The 19595-nt window shown below is 39.5% G+C and overlaps 1 protein-coding gene across 1 annotated transcript in view; it reads left to right on the top strand.

Moving 5' to 3' along the window:
- gucy2g (guanylate cyclase 2g) overlaps positions 1-16713 on the top strand; it is a 67947-nt gene extending 51234 nt beyond the window's left edge. The window contains exons 12-21 of the mRNA XM_024386288.2: positions 529-600; positions 696-864; positions 1350-1505; positions 1741-1918; positions 5361-5501; positions 5708-5900; positions 9023-9197; positions 12068-12166; positions 12866-12957; positions 16591-16713. Coding sequence (XP_024242056.2) covers positions 529-600; positions 696-864; positions 1350-1505; positions 1741-1918; positions 5361-5501; positions 5708-5900; positions 9023-9197; positions 12068-12166; positions 12866-12957; positions 16591-16713 — 1398 coding nt within the window. The remainder of the gene's footprint in view (positions 1-528; positions 601-695; positions 865-1349; positions 1506-1740; positions 1919-5360; positions 5502-5707; positions 5901-9022; positions 9198-12067; positions 12167-12865; positions 12958-16590) is intronic.
- The last annotated feature ends 2882 nt before the right edge of the window (positions 16714-19595 follow it).

The following is a 19595-nucleotide window of genomic DNA, read 5'->3' as shown; positions in this document are numbered from 1 at the left end:
TCTAACTCTTGAGGCTGAGCAACACTGATCTGAGCAACAAAACTGAGTTTTGACAAATTATGATTATACGATCTTACGGATTTATGACTTTTTACATGAATCAAACATTTGGGTCTATGTTTAGAAATGTTGGAGCTATCAACCCATGGGGAAAAAAATCTGAAAGGTGACATTCTCAGCAACATTTAGATAAGGGGAGCTGTACTTACCGTACCTTTTGTGTTTACTGTACCGAATCAAACTGACCCAGAACATACCTTGTGTATAGCCGAATCGAACCTAAGAGAAGGGTTCAAGTTGATGTTCATTTAAAGTGGTACCACTGCTGCTTTTCTTGTATCACTCTGTATGAGGTATCATATTATGTGGTGCGTTGTGTTTAGTAAAAAAAATGAAAGTTCAGGTAGTACTTTCTCATTTATCTCTGTTTCCCAAAAAACCCTCCCTAATGGACATGACTCAGATGTCAATCATTGGGTTGTAAAGGATTGCTACAAAATGTATCCTTTTTGTTGTTTGTGACTGCAGGATGTTCTGAAATGCACTGACATTGAGCTGGATTGGATGTTTAAACTGTCCTTTGCATATGATATTGTTAATGTGAGTAGCAAAATCCCTTTAGACTGGTACGTCCTTTATGTGAACAGGGCTAGACTTTTTCCCGGTTTAGTTTGACACTGTTGATTTACTTGCAGGGGATGGAGTACATCCACAAGAGTAGCCTGAAGTCCCATGGCAACTTGAAACCCAGCACGTGTCTGGTGGACAGCAGACTTCAGGTCAAACTCTCTGGCTTTGGACTATGGGAGTTCAAATATGGCACTAAACACAAAGTCATCCCTCTGGAAAATCCCAAATTTGAAGGTTAATAGTTCAATTGATCATGGGTGTAGAACTGAGTAGTTTGATGTAATCACTATTCAGACCAGTGTTTGGAGATGTTTATGAGGCCTTCCTTTTATAAGACCTTTATAGATGCTTCTGAAAACATTCATAAGCAAATATCATGCTATATAAAGTAGGGCAAAAGAGATATTCCGCATTTGGCAAAGCAACAGATTTAGTGACCTTTTATATTAACCATTATGTAGTATTACTTTGCTTAAAATAATTTGTGAAGCATCTATGTAGGGCTTATGAAGACTAATGAACGCCCTATGATGCCTTTATCAATTGTTGTTTGTGGGACCTTAAATGGACATAAATAATATCAATGTTATATTAAACATCATGAAATCCATTACGAATGTTGAGACAGAGCTCATGAATGTGTTTATCAATGTATGCCCCTCTCAAGTAAAGTCTTACTACAAGTCGAATTAACCACAGTTTGATGCCACTTTGTCCAGAGATGTACTGGATGGCTCCAGAACTGCTGAGGCAAGACCAGCTCACGTTCAATGGCACACCCAAGGGGGACATCTACAGCTTTGCAATGATTATGCGTGAGCTGATCTATAGCTCAGAGATGGGTCCATACAACGATATCCAGCTGGAGCCAAAAGGTGAGGTGCGTTGTTAATTCATTCTAGAAGGTCCTCGAAAACACCACAAATAATCCATCCTTTGTGGGGAAAATAATTATGTAAAGTGGTAAAACGTTGGATTTGAGCTACCTGAAGTAGATCTAAGAATGTGTGAAATCTGTATCAAGTCCATTAGATACTGGGAAATGGTAGTTTTGTTGTACTTGGTATCACGTTGTGTAGAAAGTGTTTGTGTCTCATTGGTTTTCTCCAGAGATTATCAAGCAATTGCGGGTCCCTCTCTTAGGGGAGCCCCTCAGGCCGACCGTGTGCCCCCAGATGTGCAACGAGGGGCTGGTCGACCTTCTCAAGGCCTGCTGGAGTGAGAACCCTGACTACAGACCCCATTTTGGCTCCATCAGAACACAGCTGAAGGAGACCAGCCCAGAAAGGTCTGTCGTGGAGAGATCAGCCCAGACAGGGACAGACTTGCCCAGACAGGAAGAGACCAACATGTTGAATGCACCGAGCTGTCTGTCTAAACTACTGGCACACAGCTCGGACACCCATGCATACCCCACAAGAGGTCTCTTCACAGTCCCGAAGTCCAGAACAGACTATGGGAGGCACACAGTACTAAATAGAGCCATGACTACATGGAACTCTACTCCACATCAAGTAACTGACTCAAGCAGTAAAAATTTGATTTAAAAATCCCTTATGGAACAGTGAAGCAACACAAACATTTGCACAGACACATGCATACACACACACACACACACACACACACGCGATAACATACGCACTATAGATACACATGGATTTAGTACTGTAGATATGTGGTAGTGGTGGAGTAGGGGCCTGAAGGCACACATTGTGTTGCGAAATCTGTGAATGTATTGTAATGTTTTTAAAATTGTATAATCTGCCTTAATTTCGCTGGATCCCAGGAAGAGTAGCTGCTGCTTTGGCAGCAACTAATGGGGATCCATAATAAATACAAACACAAATACAAACCTAGACAGGGAGAGACCTGCCAGCCCAGACAGGTAGAGACCAACCTAGACAGGAACTAACCAGCCCAGGCAACCCAGACATTTCTTATATGGCGGGCTGGTATGTACAAAACAATCTTCTTGAGTTCGGTGGAAGGACTGTATCCAGCGGGACTGTCCAGGTTCTTTCAATCATGAGCTCGACAGGTGTTTTTCCGTCAGAGAACTGTTTTCCTTCTTGGAGCAGGGCACGAAGACAATACTTCAGGACTTCGTTAAACCTCTCTACACCTGTGTTGGCTAATGGATAGTATAACAGGGTCTTCTGGTGCACCATTCCATCTTTTTCTTTGTAGGACGTGAAGTCAGCTTGGAATTGCGGGCCATTATCAGTCACTAGAACTTGAGACATTGTTGTGTGAACAGATCTTAAAGTCAATCGATCACAGTTGCTGTGGTCACATTTCTTGTGGCTATGACTTCAGGCCTTTTACTGTACAGGTCTGTCACAACAATCAGGTACTTCTGGTGAGCTAGAGCTGCTTGTAGTTCTCCGAAGATATCTACTTGAATATTTTCCCAAGGTTCTTCAGGTCATGGTATATGTTGGCGACATTTTCTAATCATAGTCTCACCTCATGTAGCCTAGCCCATAGGCCTATATGTTTTGATAAGGTTTGTATCAATAACTTTTTTAAATTAAGCACATGAATCCAGTTTACAATGGGTGTAGAGCCTAATTGGCATGAGTTTCAACTTGGTCGAAGATAATTTTCATCCTAAACATGTCGATCGATATTTAGCCTGACGAAAAGTAAATGTGGACGGAATTGAGCTATCTGTGAGAGTGAGAGGTGCTTTAGAGAAATCAGCCTGGAGAAGGGAATTATAATTATTTTATTCAGCGGCCACTGGCCACTGCAAAAGGGATGGATTTTTTTAAGGGGCATTGCGGCCACACAAGGGGGATGCTGTCGGGATATTCAAGGCATTAGCAAGTGCGTGTCAAATTATGAATGAGAGATGAAAGGATGTGCAGCCTGTGCAAATAACAATGCAGAGCTCTTGCCTTTCATAGGACTTTTTCTCAAATCATTATTAGAGTCGCATCATGCACACTTAAATTGTATTAAAGATACAAACGTTGGGCTATATGTTTTGATCACAATTAAAGTTGCATAAATAACTCTATATCAAGCATATAGGAAGACCTGCTCAACACAGAATAGCCGCATGTGCGCACTCACTCAGAAATCCTTTGGAGAAAACATCCTTTCTACAGTATTTTATTCAGCTACGTTCAATTGTAGTCTTCATACTACAAAATAATATCAAATAATGCCGCGGAATTCTAAGCAAATCTTGTCTGCTAAATGAACTAGTGTAGCCCACAGACATATGGCATAGCCAGACCAGGGCCTAACATCAGGACAAAGAGTATGCTATTCTGTTCTTCTGAAATAGACTACATTTTCTTCATGTCATGTTTCTTCAGACCTATCTAAAATACATAATGGATTGATTGTGATGGTGTAGGCTATGGATTTGTTATACTTAGAATTTTTTTTAGATGTTCCAAAAGTCTGCATCAGTGGCTTGTAGGCTGTGGAAGCCAGGAGACGCTAAAGGTGTTTATGTTAAGTAAAGATCAATTACCGTGAGACCGGCAGTTATTTGCGTGACAATCACTGGGCTAACTACATTTAATGACTGCCACAGCCCTAGACAAGAGAAAGCGGTTGAAGCTCCCTCTCAGCTGGAAGAGTAGGGGACACCAACCCATCAGAAGAAGGTGTCTCCTCGATCATGTTAGGTTCTTATTATCAGAGTAAGAACTCAACGGACACTATGAAAGCTTAAACCAAGTTTATTCGCCCATTTGGTCAAAACGGCTGCATCAGACAAAAGACATATTCACACAAGCGCTGACATGTAAACCCTTTCTCCTATGCTGAGTCTCCTCCTACACATCTCCACAGCCAATGCATCTCTGTTGCTAGACAGAACCTTAGTGATAGCAGCACTTCCTCACTTTATCTGACCTGACCTCTGCCCCAAAGTGCTCACTCCTCCCCAACTCGCGGATGTCATGTTGACTCGTACCAGACGGTGTCTATCCTTCTCCCAGAGGATCCCTGATGGCTAACAATAACATATCCTGACATAATGTAAATGTTATAAATCATCCTCTCTCCCTCAGTGAAAGGAATAGGTATATTTCATGATTTCATAAGTCAAGAAATCAGAACCCAACAATGGAAACCAGAGCCTCAGACGGCTCCAGCCGCCGGCCTGAAATGCCAGGAACTGGGGTGGCCCACTCACCATCCGATGTGCAAGCAGGTGGCGCTACCTCCTAAAAACTCCAGGAGAAACAACTGCACTTGGTGGTACTCCTCACATGGCAAATCAGTAGGGTAGGACTTACACCAACCCGGCCGTGATGAATGGCAGGACTGGCTGAGTAACTCAATGATGACAGCTGTAGTGTCGATGGTGTCTTCCTCCCCTAGCAGCCACTCCCACCAGGCCTCAGCCAATTCACATTACAATGGCCATACTTAACTCATTAATGCAAACAAAGGTTATAATTAGCATAAACATTAACATTCAGTTAGTCACTCCTTAACTCAGGCAAATGTCAGAAGGGCTGGTCCATTTTTTGCTTAGTGCGCCTGTCTGACTTGTTCTTTTTGTTGCACAAAATTATAATTATCTGGCTAATAATGGGGCCTCAATTAATAAAATGGGCTGGTGTGTTAGCAATGCAAGAGGTGGTTTTTGGTCCCAGGCATCCCTTGCCTAAGCTAATGATGTCTTCACTATGATGATTGTTTTCCTCACCTCACGCAATATCAGTCTATACCGTGTATCGACTCATCTATTTTATACTTCTCAGTCATACGAATATCCTTGACAACATGGTGAACAAGTTGGAGAGCTATGCCAACCACCTGGAGGAGGTGGTTGAAGAGAGAACCAAACAGCTTACAGCAGAGAAGACCCGGTCGGACAAGCTTCTCTCCAGTATGTTACCAAGGTAACACAGGCCTTGTACCTACAAGCATTTGGATTATGTAAAAATAAATGTTCCAAGATAATTACGCTACAAATATTGAGATTTATAAGATATTATTTTCGCAAAATTCTGTGCTGCTTTGTGAACAGAAACTTATGGACAGAACATTGGTGTAACATGTTCTGTATATGTATTTAACCCACTCCATTGACTGGCTTGACTGACAGGTACATAGCGGACCACCTGATGGCTGGGAAGTCGGTGGAGCCTCAGGGGTATGACATGGTGACAATCTTTTTCTCTGACATCGTTGGCTTCACCACCATGTGCTCCATTAGCTCTGCCCTGGAGGTGGTCACCGTCCTCAATGACCTCTACAGTCTCTTTGATGAGATCATCAAGCTCTACGATGTCTACAAGGTACATTATACCTGTACAATAATTTTCAAGTGTTAGACAGACCCCAGTGTTTTGGGTACCACTTTACCTCAAGTGACACCATTAACTTACATAGTTATTAGGGCATGGTACAACTTTATTGAAGGTTACCTACATAAGGAATTCATAACCCCTACATAATGCATAAGCAGTAAATATGCATTTTAATAAATAACTTATGAAATGCTGATGTAGGCTATTGTTTATGAATACATTATGGGTTCTGCATGTGCCTACTGCATGTGACTTTTCCCCAAAAAATTGTGTTACCGCCTGAATTTAAAATTGATTCAATTTAGATTTCTGTCACTGGTCTACACACAATACCACATAGTGTCAAAGTGGAATAATGTCTTGAGTCAAAAAGTATTCAACCCCATTGTTATGGGAAGCCTAAATGAGTTCAGTAGTAAAAATTTGCTAAACAAGTTGCATAACACGTTGCCTGGACTCACTCTGTGTGCAAAAATAGTGTTTAACATGATTTTTCAATGACTACCTCATCTCTTTACCCCACACATACAATGATCTGTAATTTAACCTTTATTTAACTAGGCAAGTCATTTAAGAACAAATTCTTATTTACAATGACGGCCTACCCCACCAAACCCTAACGACGCTGGGCCAATTGTGCACCCCCCTATGGTTCTCCCAATCAGGGCCTGTTGTGATGCAGCCTGGTATCAAACCAGTGTCTGTAGTGACGCCTCTAGCACTGAGATGCAGTGCCTTATACCGCTGCACCACTCAAGAGCACCCAGTAAGGTGTGGTGGTAATACTAACCAAGTGAGAGAGACTTTGTTATTTATTCAAACAATCAATCTTTATTATCAATTAAGAATTGCAATAATGAAGCTGGTCAACGACCACCCATCGATAATCGTTAAGAGCCCAACAAGAATATTTGAGTTACAGCCCTTTATAGCAAAGTACATCCTTCTGAATGTTCATGACAAACAACAGATGTGTATAATTATACAAAGGTACATTATACTATCAAGCAACAGACAGCGAAATTTACATTGTGCCAGGTTTCTGTCTCTAGGTCGATTACTGCTCGTTTACACAGGGTTATATTCTCCTTAACACACAGATACAAATCATTCAATGGAATGCAGGCTGTAGGTTCTATCACCAAGCCATCATAAATCAATTGCTAGCGCCAAGCCCCAGAGGCCTAACGAAGTCCCACAGACATAGATGAGAGAGTACTGAGAAACCTTATTTGATGCATCAACAGAATTAAACATAATCTTGTAGTTTTGGATGGTGTATCAATACAGACAGTCACAGCAAAGATACAGGCATCCTTCCTAACTCAGTTGCCGGAGAGAAAGGTAACCGCTCAGGGATTATGAGGCCAATGATTATGAGGCCAATGGTGACTTTGAAACAGATACAGAGTTTATTGGCTGTGATAGGAGAAAACTGAGGATGGACCAACAACATTGTAGTTACTCCACAATAGTAACCTAATTGACATAGTGAAAAGAAGGAAGCATCCTGTGTGCAAAAACATGCATCCATGCATCCTCTGTGCAACAAGGCACAAAAGAAATACTGCAAAAAAATTTGCAAAGCAATTCATTTTTTTGTCCTGAATACAAAGTGTTATGTTTTGGCCAAATCCAATACAACACATTACATATTACCACTCATCACATTTTCAAGCATAGTGGTGGCAGCATCATGTTATGGGTATTCTTGTAATCGTTAAGGACTGGGGAGTTTTTCAGGATAAAAATAAATGGAATGGAGCTAAGCACAGGCAAAATCCTGGACGAAAACCTGGTTCAGTCTACTTTGAACCAGAAACTGGGAGATGAAATCACCTTTCAGCAGGACAACAACCTAAAACACAAGACCAAATCTACACTGCAGTTGCTTACCAAGAAGACAGTGATTATTTCTGAGTGGCCGAGTTACAGTTTTCACTTAAATCTGCTTGAAAATCTATGGCAAGATTTGAAAATGGTTGTCTAGCAATGATCAAAAACCAATTTGACAGAGTTTAAAGAATTTTGAAAATTATAATTGGCAAATGTTGCACTATCCAGGTGTGGAATTGTAATCGGGTCAACTGTTATCGGGTCAATCTCATAATAAAAAAATTAAAAAACGTCAATAACAAAAAAATGGTCTCATAATTTCATAATTATGTTTTTGGATCAAATATGAAGCATTTTACAAACTTTTTTACAAAATGTAAAGTTCAACAAATTAATAAACAAATCAATATTTCCAATATTTTTTTTTACATTGCTCCCCTAATATAAATGTCTGAGTTAAACATAATTTTATGATATATTCATATTTTCAGTGTAATCAGACTTTTTCCCAATTTGAGCTCTTTAGCTGTTTCAGTAATGAGAAGGCCAAGTGAGGTGAAGGGGGTGCTTGAGAATTAGATCTCATTCTGAAGGCATATAAGTGAATAAATTGACTTAATTGGTGCTCATCTAAGCAATACTCCTGTAGATAATTGGCTGGGGGAAGCCATCAATGTAAAATAATAATTTTCTCTTAATTGACTTGCCTAGTTAAATAAAGGTCAAATAAATTATAATAATGCATAATACTGTGTTTTATTCAAATATGTTTGTTTTTTCTAAAAAATAAAAAATAAAAAATGACCCAAGAATTTAATCCAGATGCATTTCGGTAATGAGAATTTGTGTTAAAAATGTTCAAAATTCTGGTGAAATTTTTAAATGGATTTAAAATAAGACGTTTTCCCAAAAACTAAAGATCTTAGTCGTCAGAATTATAGTTGATTTTTGCAGATGCATCATGGTTTTATAACACAATTTGCTACAGACATTTTAAAACTAGTTTCATGAGAATCACCCAATATCTGCCAAAAGTGATTCTGACATGTATTTCTTCCACTTTGACATTACAAAGTATTTCTTGTAGATCATTGACAGAAACGGACAATTGAATACATTATAATCCCACTTTGAACACAACGAAATGTGTAAAACGTCAAGGGGTGTGAATACTTTCTGAAGGCACTGTACAGTAGGTAACCTTGTAAGATTTACAGTGTATATTGTAAAATGTACGGTGTATATTGTGGCCATTTATGTGTATGGTGTATCAGGTGGAAACTATAGGGGATGCGTACATGGTAGCTAGTGGGCTACCCATCAGTAATGGCATGAAGCACGCATCTGAGATTTCTACAATGGCTCTTCACTTCCTGTGTGCCATCAAGCTCTTCAAGATTCGTCACTTGCCCAATCAGAGCTTGTCTCTCCGCATCGGGATCAACTCAGGTCAGTACGTACGAACAATCTGTCAAATCGATTACCCAGACAGCAGCTGTCAGCCATGAAGTAACGAATCCTAACTCGAGATCTGTGTGTATAATTTAAAGGGTGACTGCATTTCCTGATTTGGCACAAAAACAGTGTCTACATATGTGAAAACAGCGCATTTATATGATCTGTGGTTAAAAAGATAAGGTCAAAGGAATTGGTCAAATGGTCATGGTCAAATGACATTAAAAATTAATGAGTTTCTAGCCCAAGGAAAGGTATTTTCTTGCTCCCCACATCACCTTGATTCTCGTAGTGTTTAAAAATCACAGTTTTTCTACGAAACATAGAAATGCGCCATTTTCACACATTTTTACAATGGTTTTTGCTGGAGATAATGAAAATGATGTTGAAAAGTAATGGAGTTGCCCATGAAGAAATGCTAGCAGCCATGACGGATGGCAAACGAGAGTTGTCTTGGGGGTGTGGAATAATGTGGAAGTTTCTTGGGTGTTTTTTTGCCATTCAATCACAAAACAAGAAAGCCAGTAGTGAGTACGGGAGGTAAGCTAAGCTAGCTTTGCTATGGAGAGAACAAAGTTTTGAAGTTGAGGACTTCTCTCCCCCTGATTGACTTACCATCTCAAGATGGTCAGCTAATTCCGTTCTATGTGTAGGCTAAAGCCTGCGCTGACCTTGTGTTTAGCCAAGCTGACAACAGCTAGCTAGCATAGCTTGGTGATAGCAGCAGCTGGCCATCCTATCTAGCTGATATTTCATTGCTAAATCAGTTATGGCAAGATAACAAGAGCCAGTGTCGAATGTGTTTTATAAGACACTCGTTCTATAACACCTTGCTACAAAAGTAGCTTGCAACTTAGTTTCAACGCTTTATCATACCATGTAAATACATGTTACTGTGGAAACTGTATCAACTGTGAGTTGTATGCCTGGTCTTGAGTCAAATCAGTTGTCCTACAACACAATATGCTATAACTGGCTAGTTTGGTCTATTGTCATCTCTCCTTATGTCTGCTGTAAAGGTCTTTCCCAGGGGACATATCTCAGAACTACTGATATCCCTACAACAGGTGTAGGCTACATGTGGACATTGCTCAAACATCGCCCAGCTTGAGTGTAGATACATTTATCAACAACAACAAAAATCGATGAGTGTGTTTATGATACAAAGACAAAACATTCGGTGCTGTAAATATCATATTGATGTGCTTATAAAGACAGTACGCCTACACCTATCTAGCAAATAAAAATAAGTTGTGTGTAGAGTACAACTTCAGCTGTCTAACCAGAACTAGAATTTGGCAGTCTAACCACACACTGACATGCACCCCACTGGGCACAGACGTTAGTTCAACGTCTAGATTTGATTTACATTTGGATGAGTTGTCAAATAGCATGAATTCAACGTGAAATCAACCAAAAATGTCACAATGTAGTTATTTAATCCAGCAGGCAGAATTAAATAACTACAGGCAGATGTGAGATGCAGGAGGATGGCACTCTTCTCATACCCCTCTGTAGGCTACTGGCCAATTCAAAGCTTCCTCCAGGAGGAAGCTTTGCATCGGTCAGTAGCCTACAGAGAAATATGAAGAGAGTGCAGTTGCTAACTTATGAAGATATTCATAAGCCCTAAGGTCTCTATTCAATCCGTATCGCGGAAATTCACCGTTACAGCGTGATTGAAATTTAAAGGCAACGTTCTCGTATTAGCAGAGTCTGCATTCATGGTAAATGCTGCATATGTCGCCTCAATCGGAAACCATCTATACTTTGTAGCGCGCAATCGGTAGTGCTTCAGCGATACAGATTGACTAGAGTGTGTTCATAACTTTCAAGTGTAACAGTTCCATGGAGAATAACCAATACATCACATTATACTGTAGAAGCGTGTCTTCTGCTAATATAACAAAGTGAAAATATCATACCTTCATGTATGGTGTCTTGTATAAGACAGGATTTCCCTGACATGTTTGACAATGGTGTTTAGGTGAATTCCAGGACAGATAGTATTTTGACCATTGACCAGATCAAATGCCAATGGGCTACAGTTAGCTGTTGTTAGCAATGTAGCTAACTAACGTGAGCTATGCACATCTTCCTCTGACCTGCTACATCACATTACATGTTAGCTTGATGTATTTAGCTAGCTACAGTATCATTCCCCTTTCATCTGTGGTATCATAGCTAGCCTGGCTCGCTAGCATTGTCAAATAATGTTGCACAATCAAAAGTAGCTACTAGCTAGCTAGTGCCACCTATTTACTTACCTATGTACTCACCAACACCAGTGGTTTGACAATTGACAGGCAGCAGAAGGGACCGTGTTGTATGTAAATCCATTCCTGGCCATCTGTCAATATTGTTGACATGCATTGGAAGTTTGCACCAACTTTATGGAAGCCCATTTTCACTCCGATTTGCCAAGCGAAATGTGCGTGCGTTGCACCCATATTCAGAATTGACAACAAATGTCCACATGGCAGCTGGGGATGGACCACAACGTGTTGTCTCTGGGCAATCGCGCATCATTTGCAAAAGTGGGCATGCAAATTAATCCATACCCAACCCGCCAGTAAATCGTGACAAACTCACTTACAAAAATCAGTTTTGGACGAGAATTACTTTATGACCAAAATCATCCTATTTACACTTTGTAGTCCATTTTGACACTAATAATTAATGTTTCGGACTCATATCTATGCCACATAGGCCGTTTAAAACCAGAGAAGTTGGTTCTAAGGGGCAGTTAACCTTTAACTTGGACTGTTGCAGGAATCACACATTGATGTCAATGGGACATTTGTGCCAAAAATCTGCAAGTTACTTGTGTGTGTGTGTGTGTGTGTGCCTGTGCACGTGTGCAGGTCCAGTGGTTGCTGGAGTGGTGGGCACAACCATGCCTCGCTACTGTCTGTTTGGTGACACAGTGAACACTGCTTCCAGGATGGAGAGCAACAGCCTGCGTGAGTTCCATACACCTGCTCCTGAAACCTAATGGAAAGCTATTGATGTCAATTCAAGTGATACTACATAATTTTATTTATTTCACCTTTATTTAACCAGGTAGGCCTGTTGAGAACAAGTTCTCATTTGCAACTGAGATACCAAGATAAAGCAAAGCAGTTCAACACATACAATCAATAATACAGCAGGAAAATCTATATAAAGCATGTGCAAATGATGTAGGATAAGAGAGGTAAGGCAATAAATAGGCCATGGTGGCAAAGTATAGCAAATAAACACTGGAATCGTAGGATGTGCAGAGGATGAATGTGCAAGTTGAGATACTGGGGTGCAAAGGAGCAAGGTAAATAAATAAATACAGTATGGGGATGAGGTAGATTGGATGGGATATTTACAGATGAGCTATGTACAGGTGCAGTGATCATCTTAACCACATTATATTGTGTTTCATTTTGGTGTCTCTGGACTATGTTCAAATTCATAGTTGCCTAACAGGGATCAAATGGAATTTAATGTAATTTAATTTCCTCAAACATAGTTTGTGTGTGTGAATAGTGTTGTTACATCCCAACTCCACTTAGCTGTAGCTCCAGTTTATACTATTGTGCATTCTCCATACATTGGTAATGATCTTGTTGTATTAGCTACATTACAATAGTTTTTCCCTCCTATTGATTTGATCTGTATATATTCCACAGCCCTGAAAATCCACATATCCCAGAGCACAGCTGAGATCCTCACTCAGATAGGCTCCTTTGAGCTGGAGGAGAGAGGAGACATTGAGATAAAGGTGAACATTTGACCGTTCTGTTTTGTCTCGTGGGTTTCATAACCACGCTTTATAACAATGAAATAATGATGACGGGAATTAGTTCAAACATTTATCTGAACGTGCTCATCTCAACACATATTACTCATGATACTCTGCTTATACAACTATGGTAAGTGCAAATGGTAAGTACAACCTTAATACACAACAACTATATGAACTGTAGGGAGAATCTGTTCTAAAAGTCCAAGCTTCTAGGTTCACGCCACTTGTAGGGTAACAGTGGTCAAACTGACTCCCAACAACAATGTCACAAACTTGTGTGGGTGCGGTTGAGTCAGTGTCCTGAGGACGTAACTGTGAGCTCCTAGGTATTCAACCAATGATTGGAAGAATGCACATTTGTCCTTACAAACTCACAGTCCATAGTCATTCAATCTCTGTGAGGTCACATCCAAGTTCTGGAGATGGTCATTTTCATTCTTTCCAGTCACAAGGATGTCATCCAGGTAGCATTGCACTCCTGGCAATCCACTCAAGAGCTCGTCCATCGCCCTTTGGAACAATGTTGCACACTTGTGATTCCAAACGGTAAACAACAGTACCTGAAGAGCCTCTTGTGTGTTACGACGGTCAGCAGCTCCTTTGACTTTGTCATCCATGTGCACCTTCAAGTAGGCTTGGCTGAGGTGGATTTTGCTGAACTTTTGACCCCCAGCTAAACCCACAAAAGGGTTGTTGATGTGTTATAGCAGATGCTGCTCTGTGGACAACACAAGGTTAACTGTGACTTTAAAGTCTCCACATATCCTGATTCTACCATCCTTCTTAATTAAGGACTGGTATTATGGGTGTCGCCAATTCACTCAAGCTGACTGGCATCAACTTTTGATCTGATAGCGTACGGTATGCTTTCAGAAACTTTGGTTTACTGTCTGGCTTAATGCTAAGCTTCACTGTAATATATTTCATGTTACCCAGCTCTCCATTAAAGACTTATCCATGTTTCTATAAGATGGAGGGTAGGCTTGTGTCTCCGCGTGTCATTGTACGCCAGTCCAGTGGGATTTTCTCCAGCCACGAACATCCCAGTAGTGATGGATAGTCTCTTTTCATGACGTAGTGGCAGCTTTTCAGTATGTCCGTTTAACTGAAGTGTGACCCCAGTGATGCTTATCACGGCGACAGCTTCACCTGTGTAAGTCTTTAACACGATGTGTGCTGGCTGAAGTGGAACGTATTTCAGTGTCTTTTTGTAGACTGTGCCTGACACAAGAGCTACAGCTGCCCTGTGTCAATCTCCATACGCACCGGCTGCCCCTCTAGCAAGGGAGAGACATAGTAGCCGTGCGGCCCCCCAGCAACGGTCAGTATATTCAGTGGGACTTGCTTGTCTGATGAGTCACTCACCTCAGTGTTCTCCAGATCTGTGAACTTGTCTCTTTGTTTTGTTGGAATGTCTCTTTCTTGTATTCTGTCTTTGATGTTTTCTCTGAGTTATTTTTGTTGCCCTTTTTACCACAAGCTAGGCAATCCATGTCCTTACACCAGCATGTAGACTCCCGAAGCATGTACCTTGATTTCCCTGTCTCTGATTTTTAGTTGAAACTCTGTGCACTTTTCCCAATGAACTCAACTGCTGAGCCTCTTTAGCAGCTAGTTCCCTGGACACTCTGACTTCAATAGACTTTGCCAAGGTCAGGTTACTTTCAATCAATAGTCTCTTTTGTGTAGCTTCACTGCGTATCCCACATACTAGTCTGTCTCTAATGGTGTCATTTAGAACATAATTAAACTCACAGTGCTCTGATAGGTTTAGGCTCCACAGAAGAAATCAGGAAGATGGAGAATCTGGGACAATGTTTGCTGCTGCATTAAATACACTTTCAGCAATAACTAGTGGTTTTGGTGAAAAGTGGCCTTTCAGTATTTCCACAACATCCCAATATGTCTTATTACCTGGCCTGTCTGGCTGTAGCAGGCTGCGTATTAAATGAAATTGGCCCCATTACACCAAACAATGTAGATACAATTTTGTCCTCATCAGTAAGCTAGGTTCCCATCCAATTGGCGACATATTTTTATGTGAATATTCTAGAATATGCATAAAGAAAATATGTACATTTTCCCACAAGTGGTACTGTATGTTTCCACCAAATAGACTTGTTGCAGATATACATTTGTGAGTGATGACGTTTTCATGTCCCGAATAATAATCTAAAGTTTTGTCAAATAGCCTACTCTGCTCTAGCCAACAGCTGGCAGATACAGTGTGGGTAAGCTGTGCGGGTTGTGTAGTCTACATGATGAGATTATTATCGATATTTGTATTTGTCAAATGGCAGTTAACCTCGATCATCATGTCACCAGAATAAGACCCTCGACATTTATTGGATAGCAGCATCAAGTTCATCATAACTTATTTAATCTGTAGCCTAATAAACTGTATGGTTTCCTGAGTCATAGTGGGAGGACCACACACCATATCATCGCGAGATTCCAAATTGACTTCGATATGATGGTTATTATATTAATATTTGCAGAAAGGCATTTCCACCGACATTTCCCGCATGATTAATTTTAGAGGCACAAAAAATCCCACCATGTCAAACAAACAAATGCTCTGCCGGCATTTATAAAATTACACCGAAACATCACAGCTGTCATGATTTGTTTTCATATGATTTGACTTTACTCACATAAAAACTGTGGATGGAAACGTTGTTAGTGTCATTTGCAAGAACAAAATATTTAAACCGTTCTGCATACGAGTTCCACTGCTCAAAAGTTTCATCAAACTGTCCAATGTAACAACCAATTCCAGCCATTTTTCTTTTCTCATTAGCCACTTGATTGTCACTCACTTCAATATTGTCCTCAACCACAGCAATGTTTTCCTCACTCACATGATCTTCATTCACTTCACTCACTGACGTTATATCATCAAGTTTCTTCATTTAGCAGTTTTTATTTCCAAAGTTCGTCTTCACAGTTTAATAAATGTCCTTTCCTTTACTAACTGTATATTTATTCCTCCTTTTTTAATCATGTTTTCTGCTGGCCATGACGATGCTAACTCTTTTTCTAGGTAGCTCGACCATGCACTTGCCTCTGCTAGCAATACACTGTGTTAACATTAGCCTAGACTTTACCACAGAAAATAACAGTTCTAAACTTGTAAAACCAACTTCTTCTAGACAGAATAGTAACCGTAGGTTCAAACTTACTCTTCGCCAATCTTGTGTTATGTCTCGTGGTTTCATAACCAGGTCTTTGTAACAATTCAATAATGATAAACAGGAGACGGGAATAAGTTCAATCATTTATCTGAGCGTGCTCATCTCAACACATATTACCCATGATGCTCTGCGTATACAACTACAGTAAGTATGGAGGTGCAAATGGTACAACCCTAATACACAACACCTGCATTTTTTGTTATCTATATCAACAAATGTTATAGGAAGACATGACGCAAATATTAGTTTGTGGTTGTTGACATAAGTTGGCATAAGTATAATTAATGCTTATTTGACTTCTGAATTGATTATAAATGTGTTATGTCCTTATGTAGGTACCCTTCAAATACAGTGTTACCTCAATGTAATGTGTGTGAGTGACACAAACTCTGTGTATATCCATCCATGCCATAAGGGAAAGGGCTGTCAGAAGACCTTCTGGCTGTTGGGTAAAGAAGGCTTCAACCCTCCTCTACCAGTCCACACCTCTCCCCCAGCTTCATGTCTCAAACCACCAACTGAGGTACTTGCAAGTTGATTCCTCTGCTTGCTTTTCAACAGAATATACACACCTCTGCAGGTCTCTAAAGTGGACCAATCTATTTTGCACCTGGTTTTAATTTGGGAAATTTGGTGAAAATCCAATATTTAGTTTTGTTGATAATTGTTGTAATTGTTACCCAAGCACAGATTTGTTTGCGTCATACTTGCACCATTAATACAATGAAAACCGCTTGTTGCTAACCCAAACAGTTCAAAAGATCTGACGCATATTATCGACACAATTCTTTTTTAAAGAATTCTGTCACTGATTGGAGGGGACACATTTTACATTCATAAATCATGTTCTAAAACTACTTGCAGTCCTCATTTGTTTTACACCTTGTTCAGTCATATTTGTCACCTCACTAGCTAGCTAGTTAACAACCTGGTAACTTTACCAGTATATCCAGAATGAAAGGAAAAGGATAGCTTCTTCAGGAGATCAATGATCATAGCAATGAATGAATGACTGATATCTTGTGTAGTCGTCACAAACTTGACACTCTTAAAGATGCAGTGTACAATTTTTAATGTAATAAATTGCAATTGGAAAATAGTTCATTTACATAATCAACAACCTAATATTCCACATATGACTTAATTTCAATGACAGGTACTGCACCCCCCTCCCCGAGATCTTTAATAATTTGTTATTCTTATCTGCTACTTTTTGTTTATTTTTTGGGGGGTATTTTCTTAAAACTGTATTGCTTGTTAAGGGCTTGTAAGTAAGCATTTCACTGTAAGGTGTTACCCCCCCATTGTATTCGGCGCAAGTGACAAATAACATTTGATTTAATTTACATAGTAGTTTCTAGGGCACAACATGTGCTTCAGAAGTAGCTATAATTCATTGAGCCTAAATCTCAATCAATTTAAGATATCGTATTTTCTGGTGCTCATAAATGTTATTTTGTGCTCCTAACTTTTTACATTTGGGAGCACTAGTGCTTTTAGGTTAATAACCTAAAACACATGGCCAAATATACACTGGAGTTGCTTACCAAGATGACATTGAATTTTCCTGGCCTACTTAGTTTTGACTTAAATCAACTTAAAAATCTATTTCAAGACTTGAAAATGGCTGTCTAGCAATGATCAACAACCAACTTGACAGAGCTTGAAGAATTTTTTAAAGAATAATGTGCAAATGTTCTACAATTATAGACTTACCCAGAAAGACACAGCTGTAATCGATGCCAAAGGTGATTCTAACATGTATTCACTCACGGTGTTGAATACTTATGTAATTAAGAGATTAAGTGTTTTATTTTTCATGATTTGTGTTACAATTTTTTTCACCCATTTTGACATCCGAGTATTTTGTGTAGATCATTGACAAGAAAATGACAATTAAATACATTTTATCTGACCTTGTAACTAAACAAAATGTGGAAAAAGTCAAGGGGTGTGAATCCTTTCTGAAGGCAGTGTAGCTGTTATTGGCAGAGAGGTTTGGAACTCTCGTTGTTATTTACCACATGTTGATGTCACCATGGAAAGCCAAAACTCCCGTCCTGCAAACCTGCTGATTAGAAGGTCCTGTGTAGATTGTATTTTCAACCAGGAAATAACACGGATCAAATTTCCTCACACTTTTACAGTATTAGTTTCATCAGCTGTTGTACAATATGATACAAAACACAGAAAAAATAATCATTTTTACTGCACTGTGCCTTTAAGTCCATGTTTAAGGCAACTTATCTCCGGTCTGAAAAGGTCCCTAGTGACGACACGTGATGATTATAGGAAATGTTATGGTAACACCTTTCTTGAGTAAATGTAGATGTTTGATGTGAACCAAATTAAATAAGCATATTGTGATAATCCTGGGGTGTGTTCAATGATGTGAATTTGAAATGTAATGAATAGAGCTAACATGATTCCCGATAAAGATGTTCTACACAATACAGTTCTATTATATCTAAATGCTTTGTAACATTACATCCTTCTAAACAGAGCCCTGGTCATTTCTTTGTTAGGTCAAACCAGCAACATCCAAAGACCAAGAGAGCAAAGCGAGGGGAAGAGGACAGAGAACACTGACCACTTTCACATGACCAAGGCACGCACGCTGACGGCAGGGGGAGGATGACCTCCAGGCGAACTCAGGCCACACTGAAAGTCTTTCTTTTTTTTTGCCAACATGGTTGTTAATGGCAGCTATTTTTCTAGTAATGATCTTGTTTAGTACATTAATACAAAGATGAATTAGTCAACACATAACTGGTTTCTGGATTTGTTCATATGAAAACTGGTCATTTCTTAGCAGAATAATTTATTTGCAGAAAGGGCATTTTACATGTTTTCAGACATGTTTTTGATCTTTGTTGTCACATGCCTTTGTTATACGAGGTTTGAATGGAATGTAGTTACATGTAAATTAATGTGGAGATGTGTACTTTTTGTCAACAAGGTTAGAATGAATTTAATATATAAAATAGACAAATGGGGAACAATTATTGTACTTTATTATTTTGAAACAGGATACTTGTACTGCAGGTTACATTAAACATGAATATTGTTAGAATTGTAAAAGTATGTACTGATAACTAGAAGCGATGAGAACATGGGTGGATGTTACTGTAATGTCACTGTGAATGTACTGCACAGTTTGTAAAGCTTAATACAGTATGGAATGTGCACGTACACTCCCTGAGACCTGATGAGCATGTGTGCATGTATGTTTCTTTGTTTCCACGTGTGATACACTACCGGTCAAAAGTTTTAGAACACCTACTCATTCAAGGGTATTTCTTTATTTTTACTATTTTCAACATTGTAGAATGATAGTGAAGGCATCAACACCATGAAATAACACATATGGAATCAAGTAGTAACCAAAATAGTGTGAAACCAATCAAAAATCTATTTCAT

The sequence above is a fragment of the Oncorhynchus tshawytscha genome, linkage group LG24 (genome assembly GCF_018296145.1).
Source record: "Oncorhynchus tshawytscha isolate Ot180627B linkage group LG24, Otsh_v2.0, whole genome shotgun sequence".
NCBI lineage: Eukaryota > Metazoa > Chordata > Actinopteri > Salmoniformes > Salmonidae > Oncorhynchus > Oncorhynchus tshawytscha.
The sequence above is the reverse complement of the archived record's forward strand: the minus strand, read 5'-3'. Positions and strand labels throughout refer to the sequence as shown.